At 37.2% G+C, this 17,926-nt stretch overlaps 1 protein-coding gene across 1 annotated transcript in view; it reads right to left on the bottom strand.

Annotated features, from left to right (window-relative positions):
• myom2b (myomesin 2b) overlaps window positions 1-17,926 on the bottom strand; it is a 74,636-nt gene that overhangs the window by 36,208 nt on the left and 20,502 nt on the right. The window contains exons 16-21 of the mRNA XM_081351161.1: window positions 17,180-17,301; window positions 13,049-13,236; window positions 12,743-12,869; window positions 11,299-11,477; window positions 11,048-11,162; window positions 69-231 (exon numbers count right to left, since the gene is read on the bottom strand). Of these exons, the coding sequence (XP_081207287.1) occupies window positions 69-231; window positions 11,048-11,162; window positions 11,299-11,477; window positions 12,743-12,869; window positions 13,049-13,236; window positions 17,180-17,301 (894 nt within the window). The remainder of the gene's footprint in view (window positions 1-68; window positions 232-11,047; window positions 11,163-11,298; window positions 11,478-12,742; window positions 12,870-13,048; window positions 13,237-17,179; window positions 17,302-17,926) is intronic.

Raw genomic sequence — 17,926 nt, forward strand, 5'->3', positions numbered from 1 at the left:
TATGCTTTGAGCTAATATGTATCTGGACCAGATCAAGTCAGGACACATTGAGCGTGTGTTGTGCTTACTTGCTGCCTGACGTCTTGACGATGATGCCCTTAGAGAAGTCAGTAATTTCTTGGTAGGACTTCTTCCACACAAATTTTGATGTTTCTGTCATTTGGCAGCTCTCAAAAGAGAGATAAATGTCACCTGATTCCTCATCGACGCCACACTTGATTTCATGGGTGCCTTCAAAATAACAGAAGCACAGAAGAATTTGCACACAAGTCGACAAGTACTACTAAACAAATGCTGTAGGATATCCTGGAGTTATGGTTGGAACACAGTGGGATGCTGTTCCATAGGAATGGGATGCTGTTCCATAATTTTCTAATAATAAGTACACTTTAATATTAAATTAATTCATATATTATTTTTTTAATATTAATATAATCTAAATGTAATTTAATGCTATTTTGCTCCTCTGAAGCTTTAAAATGGACAACAAATGTCACATATAAAACACATCTGCTGATGGCATTTCACATCACTGACGTAAAATGCCATTTGCTCCAATGTGTCTTGAAACCAAATGTCAAACCTGATGCAGCACCATATTTGATTTTCAGTGAAAACCAGCATTTTGGTCTGTTTGTCACACAAAGCTATATTGTGGCTCCAGAAGATGCATATATATATATATATATATATATATATATATATATATATATATATAAATAACATACAGTATCATTAAAATGGTACATATGACTGCACAATATTTTATGTATGAGACTTTGTGTAAACAAGTCATATGTACCATTTTAATGATACATTACTGGTGTTTTTGTCATTTTGTGGCTTTACAAACCAGTTCTAATTCACTTTCATTCATATTCAGGGGATCTCAACTTTTTTTCAAAAAAAAAAAAAAAAAAAAGTTTAAAAAGAATAAGTTTCAACCAAGAAAATTTATATCACCTTAAAGGGATAGTTCACCCAAAAATGAAAATTCTGTCATCATTTACTCTCCCTCAAGTTGTTCCAAACCTGTATGATTTCCTTTCTTCTGCTAAACACAAAATAATATATTTTAAAGAAGGTTGGTAATTAAACAGTTGCTGGTCCCCACTGACATCCATAGTATTTTTTTTTCCTACTATGGAAGTCAATGGGGTCCATCAGTCGTTTGGTTACCGACTTTCTTCAAATTATCTTCTTTTGTGTTCAGCAGAAGAAAGAAAGTCATACAGGTTTGGAACAACTTGAGGGAGAGTAAATGATGACAGAATTTTTATTTTTGGGTGAACTATCCCTTTAAATAGCTATTTATTGCATAAAAAAAAATAGTTTTTTTTTTTTGTCTAAATCATTGTATTTAGGTCGTCAAGTCACCTTTATTTATACTGTGCTTTATGCAATACAGATTGTTTCAAAGCAGCTTTACAGTAATAACTGGAAAATTATACATTTCGGCTGTTTAGTGTTGATTCAGTTCTCTTATGTGGATTCAGTGATGTAAAATAATATTTTTGACTCGAATAAAAGCAGTTCCTTTAGATGCTACCATTTTTAGGTTATCATTTTTCTCAGTATAGTGGTATCTAAAAGCTTAATAAAATTTGTAAAAAAAAAAAAAAAAAATCTAATAATTAATTAATGAACATGTAACAGGTGTGCAGAAGGTTGTGAATGATGGGTGTTCAAGTGCAGAAATCTGTGGAGATGATTATGACCAATCAGCCCAAGCAGGGCTTCCCTTCTCAGCTGTACTGTCGAACATCTCACACAACATCACACACATACTTTCTATAGACACATGAATCCACAGTGCACTCTACTGGCTGATGCCATTTTTATCAGCCACAAACCTTTCGGGCTACTCGGAATGAATCATCTTGGATCATCCCGTGGCTGCTTTTTGCTTATCTGTGAATGTGCAGGCAGCTGCTCCCCAAGACACTCCAGAACACCTCCCATGGTGCAATCCACACTGCCCTGAACAACTCTCTCTCTGCCCCACTGTAAACTCCTCCCATTTCCTCAAAAATAAAACCCCCTTCTTTAGAACTAACAGATATTCTGCTATTCTGGATGGCTGTGTAAGTTATTTAGGTTTAAAACGTAAAACTGACAACTGAATTCGACTTCCTGGTCTTACTGTGCACAATTCATCAGTGCACAAAATAAAACAAAAATCATGAAAATAAATACCAATAGCATCACTGTAATAACAACCTCTCAAATCCACCCAGCCGTCCTCGAAACTGCTTGTCTTATGTAGGATAGCAGGGATACTGGAGCTGATCTCAGCATCTCGGGCCAAAGGCAGGAAAACACCCTGGATGGACGACCTCCTCTGAAATGACTTTCCTCTTTTTTCTTTTTTTTTCTCGATGTCGCCAAGCCAATGAGGTCTATAGAATTTCTGAGGAAGGCTATCCGTTCATCAACTGAAACAAAACCCTCAGAAGTGTATGAACTGAATAGACACTCAGTTTTCTCTTCTCAGTTCTGGGAACAGACATTCTGAGCCAATCACCTGAGTCATCATAACTAATCCCTGAAAACTCTGGATCTGCAAGAAATTAATGTCCTATTCAGTGTGTGTGTGTGTGTGTGTGTGTGTGTGTGTGTGTGTGTGTGTGTGTGTGTGTGTGTGTGTGTGTGTGTGCAGTATTGATAAAAAGAAAAAAGAACATAACCATTTTTTATATTTTTGAAAGAAATTTCTTATGCTCATCAAGCCTGCATTTATTTGATAAAAAATACAGGAAAAAACTAGCCTAGAAATCTAGACGCACCCTAGCGGCAGCAAAATTTATTTTGCAGCCAGGGTAGTCTAGCAACTCTGCATTGACTTTCGGAGCTGTAAAAACCTAAATTGGGTCAGGCCAATCACATCGTGTATCATTGATGCGCGGTTCAATGTATAAACAAACCGCACCCGACCTACGTTTTCAACTAACCCGCTCGCAACTCGGACCGCAAAAAAAGAAAAAGAAAATATTGTACCCGACCCGCTTCCTGACCCGCATTTTTTAAAAGTAGTAAATGCTCATCGTAGCGTCTTAATATAACTTAATATATTCTAATTTTGTCAAGAATTATAAAAAATCGTCAATAAGCTCATAATTTGTACTAAAATAGTCTAAATGTTTAGTTTTTAAAAAGCTGGCTTTGTGCCATGAACGCCAGAGAGAAATGCACATTTCATATGGAATGGATTACATAATCAGAGAGTAGCCTATTTATTTTGGTTTGAATATATAGCCTATATTTCTCAAATCTGTGAGGCACAAGCTGAGTTTCGGCGCCCTCCAGTTCACATGCAATGCAAGTGATCGTGCCGGCGCATTATTACAATATATTTGCTTCTTATGTATTAAATACGGGCAATTGATTGATAAAACATTGATCAAAATTAAGATACAATTTATACAAAACGAAAATCTTTTAAAAAGAGTTTTCTATAAAACAAAACTTAATGAAGTCGTCAAAATTATGTTTTACCAAAAACAGCGCCGTTGCTAGGAGGGCGCCAGCGCCTCTGCCTCGCGAGTGTATGATAGCCCTGAAGACGCCTAGCAATGATATACCTTTAGTAGTAGTATACCTTTAGTTAAGTTATACCTTAAGAGTCTTCGTAGCGCGCTAAGAGACAATGTTATCGGAAAATGCAGCCCAGGTATGATGCGTATGATGCGTAATGGAGATTCCAAAGAGCTCCTCTTTGGTCAGAACCATTGAAAGCGATCGCGGATTTACTTTTAACAATGCAACAAAATATTTAAAGAGCATCAAGCTATTAAAATCTACATTATGTATGCACAGATAATATAACAGTAGGCTATATTAGTCAATATTTTTTTATTAGGTTAAGCAGTGATTGGATAACGTTTTTTATTATTATTTAACGTTTTTAATTTAAGGCCCACCCACAATTGGTCTGGCCCATCCAAAACTGGAATCCTGGCGCCGTGCCTGGTTGGTTGTGCCAGTTTTGTGGTTATCAAATGTGTAAATAGCATTGCAAGAAGTACACATGACAAAGCCAGCACTTTGGTCATCATCTTTCATTATTTCGGCAAATGTCTCCCACACTTTGCTCTTTCTATTTGTGTATTTGCGGAGCTTCCACTCCCCAGTCTTCACCTTTTCTCTTGCCGCCTCCATCTCTACCTGCAGACTGAGCTCGTGCGTCATCTTCGCGCCAATTATTCAGCCAATAAAGTGTAGGCCTATGTATTTCATAGAAAATTGTGTCTAGTACTATATAAATTACAAAGGTTTAATTGGCATCTTTATTTCAAACGACCCGACCGACCGCGACCCGAATATCATTAAAAATATTTTTGGATGACTTGTAATCGCGGGTAACCGCGGGTGACCGCAGGCACCCGCTCATTTTGGATCAACCCGCCCATCACTGTCGTGTATAGAGTAGGCGGGGCGGGCTTAACATAATGACGACAGAGTTGCGACGGTTCCCTGCTACTTGAAAACAAAGAATGGCTGCTGCTGCTGGCGAACAGTCTTTCAAATCGGCTTTGGCCGCGACTCTGGAGGACTTGGAGTTAAGTTTTTCTTTGAGAAAAGAGCAAAGTCATTCTTAAAATGTCTCATTCTAAGAGCAAAGTCATTCTTAAAAAAGGAAGATGTGTTCGTAGTTTTGCCGGCCAGATTCAAAAGTTTCAAAAGAAAACGCTCTGGTTGGTTGAAGCGCTGCCCTATCCACCTTATTCTGCTCAGTCTAAACAATGCGCGCTGTCATGACGACGACTCCGGTTGCCTACTTCCGTTCGTAGCGGTTGACCTGTACTAGCAGCGAGAGAATGAAGGTGCGTTCCATTCGACAGGGTCCCTACGCTGTGTTCACTGCTCCCTACTCCCTGAGCACGGTATATCAGTTGAAGTGGACTTCACTGACAATAACCGCTCATTTGGAATGCCCTGCAAACGTCATCAAAGAAAGTCAACGACGGGGTCGCGCAGATAATGATATAACAAATATATATAGGACTATATTCATATTTTAATTTTTATTTACTATCACATTTAAAATATCACTTTACTTCACAAACTAGCTAAGCTGGCTGCATTCACTGAGGTAAATTATAATCATCAAAAATAGTATATGTAATATTCACAAGAATAACCGTTAAAAATACTGTCATTTGTATAACAATGGTGAAATGTTTGAATAATTACACACATACGTAAACTCCTCCATCATTCGTTATGACCGTTACTGGTGACGACGTGATGCGTGCAATGACAGCTGGGTGATCATCGCTCTCCACTTCCTGTGAAGTAGGCTTGTCGCGATAGTCGGTGTTACCGGTGTTACACGGTGTTCAGTCGCAACACCGGTTGCATCACTTGCCCACCGCAGCACCGCAAAAAAAAAAAAAAAAAAAAATTTAAGCAATTACGCAGTATCCGTATTTTCTGTCACCAGTTGACTAGCGTTGTATGATCACGCTCAACCATTCAAGCGCGACAAAACAAGAGACCGCGCTGTAAGTCCTGCCTATTACACACACACGCACACCGGTAGCCTAATAATCATGAATACACTCTCTTGTGTGCATGAATGAATCTTTTAACACATCTCCGGCGAACGGCTTCTTCACGCAAAATAAAAACTCTTCATAAAGCGCAGTGAAATTCATGTGGCGTTTCCTGATGGAACGAGGTTGTTCGTTAACTTCATTTTATACGTGCAATTCACACGAGCTCTAAACGAATGTGAGACTAATGCGATTAGTCAAACTTTATTAATGAAACAAAATCAGAGGGAATAGTTTCTTTAATGTATTTTTTTCTTTTAGTTTTTTTTTTTTTTTTACCGGTTTGGCCACACGGCTTTCATAGTTTTCAGTTAGGCTAGTGCGGAGACCAGGGCCTGGTTTCCCGATAACGATGTATCTTGGATCTTAAGAGCGTTCTCTATGTGCAAGGTTACACTCGTCACACGCCGCAATTCCACGCGCGTTTCCCAAAAATGCACTTAACATGAATGCGCGAGAACGCATTCGTGATACTTAAGAGTCGCTGTCCATTCGCGAAGTGCTGAAATAATAACATGCGTTTTTCATGAAAAATAACGAACCCACCATTCAAACACTGTGGTTGAATCCGAAATCGCGCCCTATACACTCAAATAGGGCGTTATTGTTCTCAACATAATCTCAAGCAGTGAAAAAATAGAGGACACAGACAACGCGCTGAAAGACAGGACCGAGCAGGTAATATTTAATATGAAACAAAGTCTCAACTTTCAAATTTGGTCAGTCAAACAAAAATAAAATAGGCCTACCGTTTTTTGGCTCTTTAATGTGTCGTGATAGATTGCCTCAGTTAAAGCCAATTTCAAATCCACCGAAGTTTATCAATAACTCTTCTGACTGCTTTATCGCACAAAAATGGTGGAATTTGATTGGTCAGATCGCATGTCAATCAAACTCAATACGAATGATGAATTGACGCCATGTAAAAAAAAAAAAATACATCACTCTAACACCCCCCACCCCCACGATGAAACCGGTAATACCGGTGTTGTCACAAGTCGATTAACCGGTGGGAGAATATTATCACCGTCACATCTCTACTGTGAAGTGATGTATCGATGTTCCCTTATTCCCTATGCCGTGCACAGTGCCCTTCGAACTGAACATGTTCGCTCCCTTCGGATTGGAATCTCACTTAAGATGGCGGAATACCCTGTGAAGTCCACTTCGCAGTCCACTTACGGTCGAATGGAACGCACCTTGAGTTCAAGCTCCTCATGTGCTGTTGTTATTTGTTTTAACAATTCAAAGAAGATTTTAAACTTTTTAGAAACTGAGTGTTTCGAGCATAAGATAAGAAGGAGATAATGCCCATGTCCGGTTCCGTATCAGATACATTCAATAAAGTAAACGTTTAGAGTGGTTAGCGTTAAAACTGAACTTCTCTCGCTACTAGTACAGGTCAAGCGCTACGAACCGGAAGTAGGGAACCAGAGTCGTCGTTATGGCAGCGCGCATTGTTTAGAGCAGAATAAGGTGGATAGAGACAGAGCGCAACACGTCATAATCTGAAGACCACGCCCACCGGGGGGGGGGAAACAGTCCAACAGTCTCCATTGACTTTGCATTGCGAGAGGCTGCCTCCTTGTCATTTCTTTCTTCTAACAAAAGACAGAATAATGCCTAAAAGCTGCTATGTGACAAGGTGTACAGCAAACAAGCTAAGAAACCCAGAAAGTTTTCATAAGCTGTCGACCCCAAAAAACGAGCGTTTGAGGACATAAAAGTGGATACAGGCTGGAATGAATGGGTAAATTGTGGGATCCTGACACTCAGTATGCACTAAAAATACACCATGTGTGCAGTAAGTTAAACATTTGGTCACTGGTGAGTCAAATATCCAAATGTCAGTTTTATATATTATATTTCTGTAAGATAAACTATCCTGTGTTGCCGATTACAGTCTCCTCCAGCGGGCGTACGTTAGTTCTCAGAGTAATGAGACACGTGACGCTCTGTCTCAACTGCCTGTGTCCACTTTTATGTCCTAAACACTCGTTTTTTGGGGTCGAGAGCTAATAAAAACGTATTTCTGGGTTTTTTAGCTTGTTTGCTGTACACCTTGTCACACAGCAGCATTTTTCTGTCTTTTGTTAGAAGCAAGAAATGACAAGAAGGCAGCCTCTCGCAATGCAAAGTCAATGGAGACGTTTTGATTGTTTTCCCCCCGGGTGTGGGCGTGGCCTAAATATGCTCTGTCTCTATTGCGTGCAGAGTGAATTTGAAAGACAGCTGTTTATCCCGCCCCTCGGATTGAGCCGTGTCTATAGTGAGTTGCCAGACCTAACATCGTGATGTAGGTGTGGCTTGCCAGGCTAGGAAAAAACAGCAATATTGTTACATATTATTACAATTTAAAGTCCCCTTTTAATGTTGTTTATATGTCGATGTGGTGTTTTTGATATGTTTTAAGACAAACCATGTGTAAATTTATAAGTCAACACCACTGCTATTGTATTTTCTCTTTAAAACTGCAGTGAGCCAAAGACCGTCTCAAAAACACAGTTTGAAATTGCTGGTGTTTCTGACGTCACAAACTACCTTGTAACCAATCAGGTCAATGTGTGATCCTCAACGAGTGGATCTCTGAGCTGGTGCGAGTGAGTGGAGACGGGGCTAATTTGCATATTCATAGAACCGCAAATACTATATGAGGCAAGGGTGTAGAGTTACATTCAAGCTATTTTAAGACATGAAGAAATGTTTTTCTTTCAAGGAAAAATGCTTAAAAATTTCATTTTGGTGATCAAAGATGAGTTTTAATGAATAAAATTATTGTACAGGGTATTATTATTATTATTGTTGTTGTTATTGTATTGTATTATACTATTTGAATATACTTAGATTTAAATTTATTTCTGTGATGATTTTTTCATCACGTTATGGAAGTAAAATTGGTTGCAAAAAGCCTTTCATGTTGACAAAGTCCCCTTAAGGCAGTGGTTCACCATATTTAACAGCTGGAATATCATTTTCATTAGTTTCCCAGGGAGAAGTGATGTGAGCCATGTGAATATAATAAAAAAACTGTATGAGTGTTAAATAAATATATCAAAATATTCTAACTTTATTTAGGTAGCTTATCACAAACAAGAATCATTGTTATTAATATTGTTATTACGTCTGTTAATTTGTTTTTGGATGCTAAACACTAAGTTGCTTTCACAGGTCCAACAGCTGCGCTACAGAGAGATGACAGAAAAACTGAAGAAAAGAGTAGTTGCTATGGAAACAATACCTCGTCTCGTCTAGTCACACTGGTGTAAACTAGAAGGTTTTAGAATGTTGCAGACTACATTATTTTGCAAGTAGTTAAACGGTTCAGCTCGTATCATTGTGAATCTTTGCTGTAAACTCGCCTTAAACAAAACCCCTTTCAAAAATATTGCTTCCAGAACCCAAGATGTTCTCTCATTGAAAAATGCTGCCTTAAAGGGATAGTTCACCCAACAATTCTAATTATGTCATAATTTACTCACCCTGATATCATTCCAAACCCATAAGACTTTGGTTAAAGTAGGGGTCAAAACTTTTTTTGTGTTCAAAATTTACAAAATGTATATAATAAGCGAGTACATCATGAATCCATTTTCCAAACCGTGTTTTTGTCTTATCCTGAATCATTACAGTACACCTATAATAAGTCTTCATATTCAGACTATTTTAGACTGATTTGGGTTGTAACACTGCGGAATAGCCAAGTACCTGCGTGACTCGTCATAGACATAAAAGCCTTTGACACAGCGCGCTGATCCCGGGAAATTGCCGTAAAACTGCTAGAGTGCCTTCTGTGTGAACGCAAACACGTCCCGGGATTGATGCCGGGATGGAGACCTAGTAACATTGCCGGTGATGTGCCGAATTTCGACCCCCTGCCAAATTATTACCCCCCTCGTTGAAGTCAGCACCTGATTGCCTAATCCTAACCCCTCCCCTAATCCTAACCCGTCCCCCATAACTAATCCTAAACATACCAATGCTGGAGGGGGGTAATCATTTGGCGGGGGTCGAAATTCGGCACAACACCGGGATCAGTCCCGGAATGCGCCCTGTGTGAACAAAAGCTAGGACCAATGCCGTAAGGGGTGTGTTGTAGTGCTTTTCAACTTTAGGGCTGTCAAAAAAAAATATTCTAATTTCGAATATTCGTCAAAAAACAAAAACAAAACAAAAACACATTTGAATGCAAAAAACGTGCATTCGAATTTGTTGCGTGTCAAGAGGTGCACGAGACATGATGATGACGTAACTGACGCAGGTTTTTTTCGAAATCCCTTACATTTGTTCATTATTTATGAACAATTGTTTGAAAAGTTAATGCACTTTAAAAAGTGAATGTCATTTCATTTCAATGAAAGATGCGATGCTTGATTTGGTTTATATTTGTTCATTGCGTTCGCTTGCGCCCTCTTGTGGGTGTAGGAGACAATACAGTACTTTTTTCCTCTAACGTTAAGTATTGCCTTTAGAATTCGAATGTACTTCGAATTTTGCTAATATTTAAGAAAGAAATTCAAATTTAGCTTTTCAGCCATTTTGACAGCCCTAACGCACGTGCCATCGCAATGACATCCTGATGCCACGTGTGTTTACGGGATTTTTACGGGATGTGTGTGAACGCACTCACAGATTCTGAAAATCACTGGCAGTGTGAATGAACCAATCAAACGATCCCGGGACAAATCCCGGAACACATTATCCGTGTATTTTCCGGAATCTCTGTGTGAAAGGGGCTATAAACAGAGAGAAGTAGCTCCGGCTACAATGTTCTTCCACAAGACGAGTGTAGTTCTGGCTATTAACCGCTATAGAGCGCCACAAGTTAAAAACTGCAGCTTTAATCTTTGAAACACAAATTAAGATTTTTTTTTTTTTTATGAAATGTGAGAGGTGTTTGTCCCTCCATTGAAAGTCCATGTAACCAAAAATTAGAAGACTATTAACAATAGTCATAAAGGCGCCATTAAATAATTCCTTAAGAATCGAACAATTTAAGACTTTGGGTTTGGAATGCCATGAGGTTAAGTAAATGATGAAAGAATTTTCCTTTTTGGGTGAATTAACCCTTTAAGGCAAGTCATTTTTCAGTGTCCGTTTGCGTAATGGGCAGCTAAATCCAGCATAAATCCAGTATTTCCTATCTGCTATTTTGACAAACAATCTATGTAATTGTTTTTCGAAATGACAATTCATTTACAAATTATATTTATTGCCTCATAAATTGTGATTCTTAAGCTCAGAATAACTGCAAAAAAAAAAAAAAAAATGCATGCTAGTTTTTCGCAAACATGTTCTAGAGTAAACAAACTAAATTAATTGTCGCTTTGAATTGAAAAAGGGACATCTATTCTTTCAGCTGACACATTCAGCATCACAATGCATCCATCAAAGAAGCAACTGACTCTGTAAGGCAGAACCACATTGATTTTTTCCCCCATTCAGATATGTATCTCTATGTCTTGAACAGTGTCTGCTCTACATTACATGTTTACCTGGCAGTGCCTTGACACACACAGGGTCAGAGGGGGTTGAAGCCATGCCAATGCCCTTGGCATTCTCGGCCAGTACGCGAAACACATAAGATGCGCCTGTCTCTAGACCCTTGACCTGTAAACATTGAAACCGTACATTTGATAAAGCCACAGAGAAGTGCACACGTTTTCATATTTCTATGTCTAGCATACTGAAATAGTAGCACAGAAAATCTGAGCATATGAGCTTGTCTGCACTCACAAATCAATACCTTGAGATAGCAGTGGTTGACTGAATTTTCGTTGACTTTGCTCCAGGTATCAGAGCCTTTCCTGGATTTCTCAATGAAGTATCCAGTGATGGCACTGACCCCATTGTAGACAGGAGCCTTCCACTCCACCACCAATGAATCATCCCTTACCTCAGTGAAGGTCAGGTCATAGGCTGGACCTACCAAAGCCAAACACAAGGCAATTAAAGCTCAAGTTTTTCATATTAAATGTGAAAAAAAAGTGAATTTATTTTTTATCTTAGGGTAAAATATAATGTAATATTTGGATCATGTTCTTGAAAACTTTTGTGAGGATCACACACGTCTTTTGAGTTCCTTGCAGTTCTTGACTGTCCAATACACTAATGTCAGAATTGGAGCATTGCATAATGCAGGCTGGATTTGAACGTGTCACTTTGATAAAAACAGCTTTTTTGTGTGTGAAAACAGCTATCAATCACTTTACTTGGTTCACCTGAAACACAGTAACAAGGATTGAGACATGTATTAATCCTTCATTTTTAATGATGGTGATGTAGTCTAGAGGTGACTGGCAGGGTCAATATATAACCAAACAGAGCTATAGAGACCTCCTATTCCCTTTGTAGCCTTTAACAATGGTTTTTAACCACCTAAGCAAGACATCTTACTGCAGAGGATCTGTATCTCCAATAAAAATACTGTAAATCTGCTGAACAAAGTATTCAAGTAATGTTTACCAAGAGTTGTGGGTTGGTCTCAAGGATGAGTGTTTTGCACACACAAGACTTTTACTTCCTCTAAAGTGTTCTTAGGGCAGCACATAAAATAAAATGAGCTAAATGGAGATTTGTTTTAGTTTGTTAGAAGGAAGAGTTCACACAAAGATAAAAATTGCCATAATTAATTCACCATATTCATAATGTTCCAAACATGTATGACTTTCTTTCTTCTGTGGAAAACAAGATTTTTGGAGAATCTTCACATACACTGAACATCATCTGTTCAACGTTACCATGACTTTCAAACTCCAAAGATGGCAAAATAAATAAAAAAATAAAAAAAGAAAGAAAGAAAAAATCCCTAAAAAAAAGGCCATGTGACTTTGACTTTGCAGAACTGTCAATTGCTTTTTTGGGCCATTTATTGATCTTGTACAGCCTTTGCTATGCCTTGGTTTCAAAGTTTCAAATTCAGCTGATTCTGCAGTAACATTTTACAATAAGGTCTCATTAGTTGACCTTAGTTAATGGACTAACTATAACATTAACTAATAATGAACAATACATTTGATACAGTATTTATTCATATTTTCTGATATTAGATCTCAAAAATATCTTTAATTTCTCATTCTGTGTTGCACTGAACAAATAGCAGCATGCAGGTTTTGAATGACATGAGGGTGAATAAATAATGACCTAATTTTAACAGTACAAGTCAAAACTATGTACACACTTCACATTACCTGGCTCAGGCATGGTCCAAGCCTCACATTTGAAGGACATGCTTGGGGTTGAGGCACCACCCAATCCAACCAAATTAGCTCCATAGATCCTAAACTGATACACTGACCCAGCTGTCAGACCTCCAACCTTCAGAAGATACAGATCATCTTAGTAATTATTTTACAAGGTAATATTATATTACATTACATAATATAATATTATTATATATTATTATAATATATTAATATATTATTAGAATATTATAAGAATTCCAACAGTATAACCTGATGTAACAACATGCACAGGATGCTGCAATAAATAGACACCTTGTGCAGGGTTTCCTTAATGGGTGGGATGTTGACCTCCTTCCACGTCTTCTTGCCCACATTGAATTTGTCAATGTAATAATCAGTGACCTCTGCTCCTCCAGAATGGATGGGCTGCTTCCAGTTGAGAACCATGGATTCCCCGTCACAATACAGAAGAGAGATGTCGTAAGGGGAAGAGGGCAACTCTGTGGAGAAGACAGATTGCTGTAGCTGACCGTACACATTACTCTGTGTCTTCAACAAAGAGGAACATGCCCTGGCGTGCAGGCCACATCTCTGGCTTGTAATATGCACATTTCAGAGGAAAAGATGTGTGCGGAGATATAATCTAGAATGGTGAAATGCATTTTGTTACACATTACTGTTAGCCTCAAACTATGAGAATGCTTTTCCATAAGATAATGTAGGGCTTTGTCCGTTTAAAACAAACAGCATTTCAGTTATGTTAGATTTGGAACACTGGAACAATGTACATAGGTAGCAAAATGGGCATCATATACACTACCATTCAAAAGTTTGGGGACAGTAAGGTTTCTTTTTAAAATAAATTAATACTTTTATTCAGCAAAGATGCTTTTTGATGTAAAGTGATATCTACTTCAAAAAAAAAAAAAAAATCTGAAAAAGTCCACAAAAATATTCAGCAGCACAACTGTTGATAATAAGTAAGGGATAATCCACTGCTAGCTGTGCTTAAAACCATTTTAATGCACGACTTGGAGGCAAAGAAGGGCACAACACGAAGAAAAGCTTTAAAGGATTAGTTTGCTTCAGAATTAAAATTTCCTGATAATTTAGTCACCCCTACGTCATCAAATATATTGATTTCTTTTTTTCTTCAGTTGAAAAGAAATGAAGGTTTTTGAGGAAAACATTTCAGGATTTTTCTCCATATAGTGGACTTCAACGGGAACCAACGGGTTGAAGGTCCAAATTGCAGTTTCAGTGCAGCTTCAAAGGATCCCAGCCAAGGAATAAGGGTCTTATCTAGTGAAACGATCTGCAATTTTCAAAAAAAAAAAAAAAAAAAAAAAAAAAAAATATATATATATATATATATATATATAATTATTATTATTTTTGGACGATGTTGGAAGTTTCTGAAGTTGGAGGAGAAAATGAGATGAGAGTTTTTTGCCCTACCCTACATTTTCTGCCAACGTCCTGTTACCACCTGACCTTTCCCACGTGATTACATAATGCGTGAAGTCGTGGATGTTTAAGATGAGCATTTGTGGTTAAAAAGTATATGTATTTATTTATTTATTTTTTTGAAAATGACTGATCGTTTCAGTAAATAAGACCCTTATTCCTTGGCTGGGATCATGTAGAGCCCTTTGAAGCTGCATTGAAACTGCAATTTGGACCTTCAAACCGTTGGTTCCCGTTGAAGTCCACTATAATGAGAAAAATCCTGGAATGTTTTCCTCAAAAATGTATTTTCGACTGAAGAAAGAAAGACATGAACATCTTGGATGACATGGGGGTGAGTAAATTATCAGGAAGTTTAAATTCTGAAGTGAACTACTCCTTTTAAATCAGAAACAGATAAAGTAGTACGGTAAGGTAACATATGACTGGGGGAGGGGGGGGGGCAGCATTGTCAACTTGTTTCTGTGCTCCTGTTTCTGTGTGTGTGCAGCGCGATCTCCAATCTCTGTGTGCGAGTGATGTATGTTGCGCTTCAGTGAGAGATTAATACAGAATGGCGACATTAATACAGAATGGTGATTAAACTGACTTGGAACTACCTGTGCATTAAACAGTTTTATTGCAAACTTTCAAGCCAACAAGAGTCGTGTATTCAGACAGGCCATGCTATAATAAGAAATGTTTATTGAGCACCAAATCAGCATATCAGAATGATTTCTGAAGGATCATGTGACATTGAAGACTGGTGTAATGTCTGCTGAAAATCACATTTTAAAGGAATAAATTACATTTTAAAATATATTTAAAATGTTTTTTTTTTTTAAATCTTACTGACCACAAACTTGAACAATGGTACAAATAGTTAATTAAATAATTAATTAAAAAATATATATTTTTATTAGACTGAAGTATTTTTATCAGTATTCTTTGATAATTAAATAATTATTTCTATTGTTTGTCCACCATCAAATTGATTTATCTCAAAGCATTATGGGATTGCATTCTGCACAAAAGATTCCATGCTGCCTTACAACTGACCAAAATATCTCTGAAAGCAGCATAATCATAATCAACATGTGATGCTTTAAAATGTTTCCTATTCCTAGTCAGCTCACTAGGCTTTAGAACAGAGCCTATACATTTTTTTAAAATAATTATGTGCTATCAAAATGCTACAGAAGGGAGTTCTGAGAGGATTTCAGCACTTTGTGCGGTTTGCTAGGGTGTTCTGAGTTGTTGCTAGGTGTCACCATTATGTTCTGTTTAGCTTTAGTTTCATTTTCATGGACTCTTATTATGTTCCTCTTTGTTGCCGTCTGCCTATGTTCCTGTTTGGACATCGTTAATCAGTTGTCATGGTGATGCAGTATGTTCCTAATTAAAGCACACCTGTTCATCATTTGAGTTCAATCACCCTGTGTATTTAAGTTCCTCCTTTACATTCAGTTGTTGTCTGGTATTGTTTGTGTATTACATGTTGTTATGTTGCCTTCTTGCTATTAGATTACCTGAGTGTGTTTTATTAAAGAACCTTTTGTTTGTGGAAACTTGTTTGAACCTTTTTCATCGTCTTCATCTGAACCTGATCGTGACATTAGGTGGTTTGCTCTGCCTGTGTTTTTGTTTTTTTTCACCACCAGATAGACGATATATTCTCCTCAAAGAATCAATATTGTCCATAACAAAAATGGTACGAGACAAGATATACTACTTCATAGATGCTTGTTTGAAAAACTTTGAGAAATACTTTCATCTAATAATTTCATCTAAAGAACTCATCTATTTTAATTTAACCACTGTTTTGACTGGCTGTTTACTACAGACCTGCACTCTTAGGACAAAAAGTTTCATCTTTATTTTCATCTTTTGAAGTCTTTGAGTATGGAATAGTCCCCCTGAGTCCAAACAGAGGATTGCTGTTAGCTAAAGCTAAAGAGTTACAAAGCAATCCGCTCTACAAATCATCCAGATCTGTAAAAATTTAATGATCTGCTGGCTGAAATAACTTCTACTTGTTGATTAAGTGTCCCACAGAGATAGGGAAGACAAAAAAAACACATTCTAACTCATTTGGTATAAATTATTAAACCAATTTAGCAAATGGTGTGAGGTTTGAGGGGAATAAAACGATTTTTAAAACCTTTTGCATACAACTGTGTACGATCATATCTTATATATTCATAGTGTGATGGCTATATATTTCATACTATGAACAATTTTATATCATGGTGACTGTATATAACACACATAATGTGTATACTAATATGTAGTAATATAAAATGCTTTTCCATATCTTATTTTGCAAATCAAGCATAATTTACAAAGGAAAGGTATGACTTGATTAAATGATTCATCTGATTATTTTCTTTTTATTTGTAACTTGATGGATCCAAAAGAAAAGATTATGCATAACTAATGAATCATAAGTCTCATACTGTAAAATAGTTGTAAAATAGCGGGCAATAATAAGCAATCTACAGTTACACTTTGTTTACACATGATGTGATTTGTAAAAACGAAATCGCTTCCATTATAATTAACAATGTTGTCTACAGTGCATTAATCATGGTAAAAATCACTGTAACACACATTCTCTTATGGTTTATTGCTTTAATAAACACTAGAGCAGAATCTACTGGCTGATACATTTCAGCGCTCAACTCTAATGTATATTAAAAAAACATCTGACTTGTAAAATGAATCTTTTCTGTTGTTACTCTGTGGCAACTTTCCTAAGCACTGCCTATGAATAAAGATAAATATACACCTTTTCCAACCTGTTGTTGTCATTAAGGCTGGTGGGCCATTTCTGGTGGGTACCTTACTTTTTGTCATTTACTACACCATGGGCTATCAATAACAAACACCTAACGCTGAGAAACAGCTTTTGAGTGTGTTTGGAAAAGGTTCAAAATAAATTGTAGTTGGCTTCTTGATGGAATGTAAAGGAGATTGGGTCATGAGAGCCAAACTTACTGAGAGCGGCTCTCACAGAAAGAGGAGCCGATTCCTGGGATTCATCGCTGAGGCCCAGCTCGTTGATGGCTTGTACACGGAAGACATACGTCTCACCGGTTGTCAGTCCATGCACGACAAACCTGTGAGAACCCAAAAATAAGGTAGTGAAAGAGGAAGTTTCTATTCCGTTATTTATCCTTTGCAGGGAATAACATTATCAAAAGAAACATGTCAGCAACACGAAATCCTGATACAAGCTTTCTGGCATTTCAGTTGTTTTTATGTTGTAATGTGTGGTTACATTTTGATTTGGTTTAAATTACCATATACACTGTCATGCACTTTAGGGCACTTTTCATGAATCGGATTTACCCTGGTGTCCCATGACTTATTTAAAAGCATAAGAGGTACAAATGTAAAGTTAAGTTAGTTAAAAATCTACAAATGTTAGTAAAAGCAAAAAATAAAATACATGTAAAATATAAAAGTATATGAGAAAATCCCGGTTTTGTAAAACACTACATCTGGATCATATTCAGAATGATGATCAAAACATAGATGGAGTAGACAGAGTCCATCAACACCCCCAAAACTTCACAGTCCTATAGCTCTTTTTTCATTCAGTATCATTAGGCAGTTTTGATTTATAGAATTTAATGTTGATGATCACATTATTTTACATGTGCATATGATTACATATGAGATTTTTAGAGTTTTTTATGTACTCTGTCAATTTGTAAAAAATAAGCAAATAACTGGAAAAAG

Source organism: Scardinius erythrophthalmus (genome assembly GCF_964197995.2).
Source record: "Scardinius erythrophthalmus genome assembly, chromosome: 21".
Taxonomy (NCBI): Eukaryota; Metazoa; Chordata; class Actinopteri; order Cypriniformes; family Leuciscidae; genus Scardinius; species Scardinius erythrophthalmus.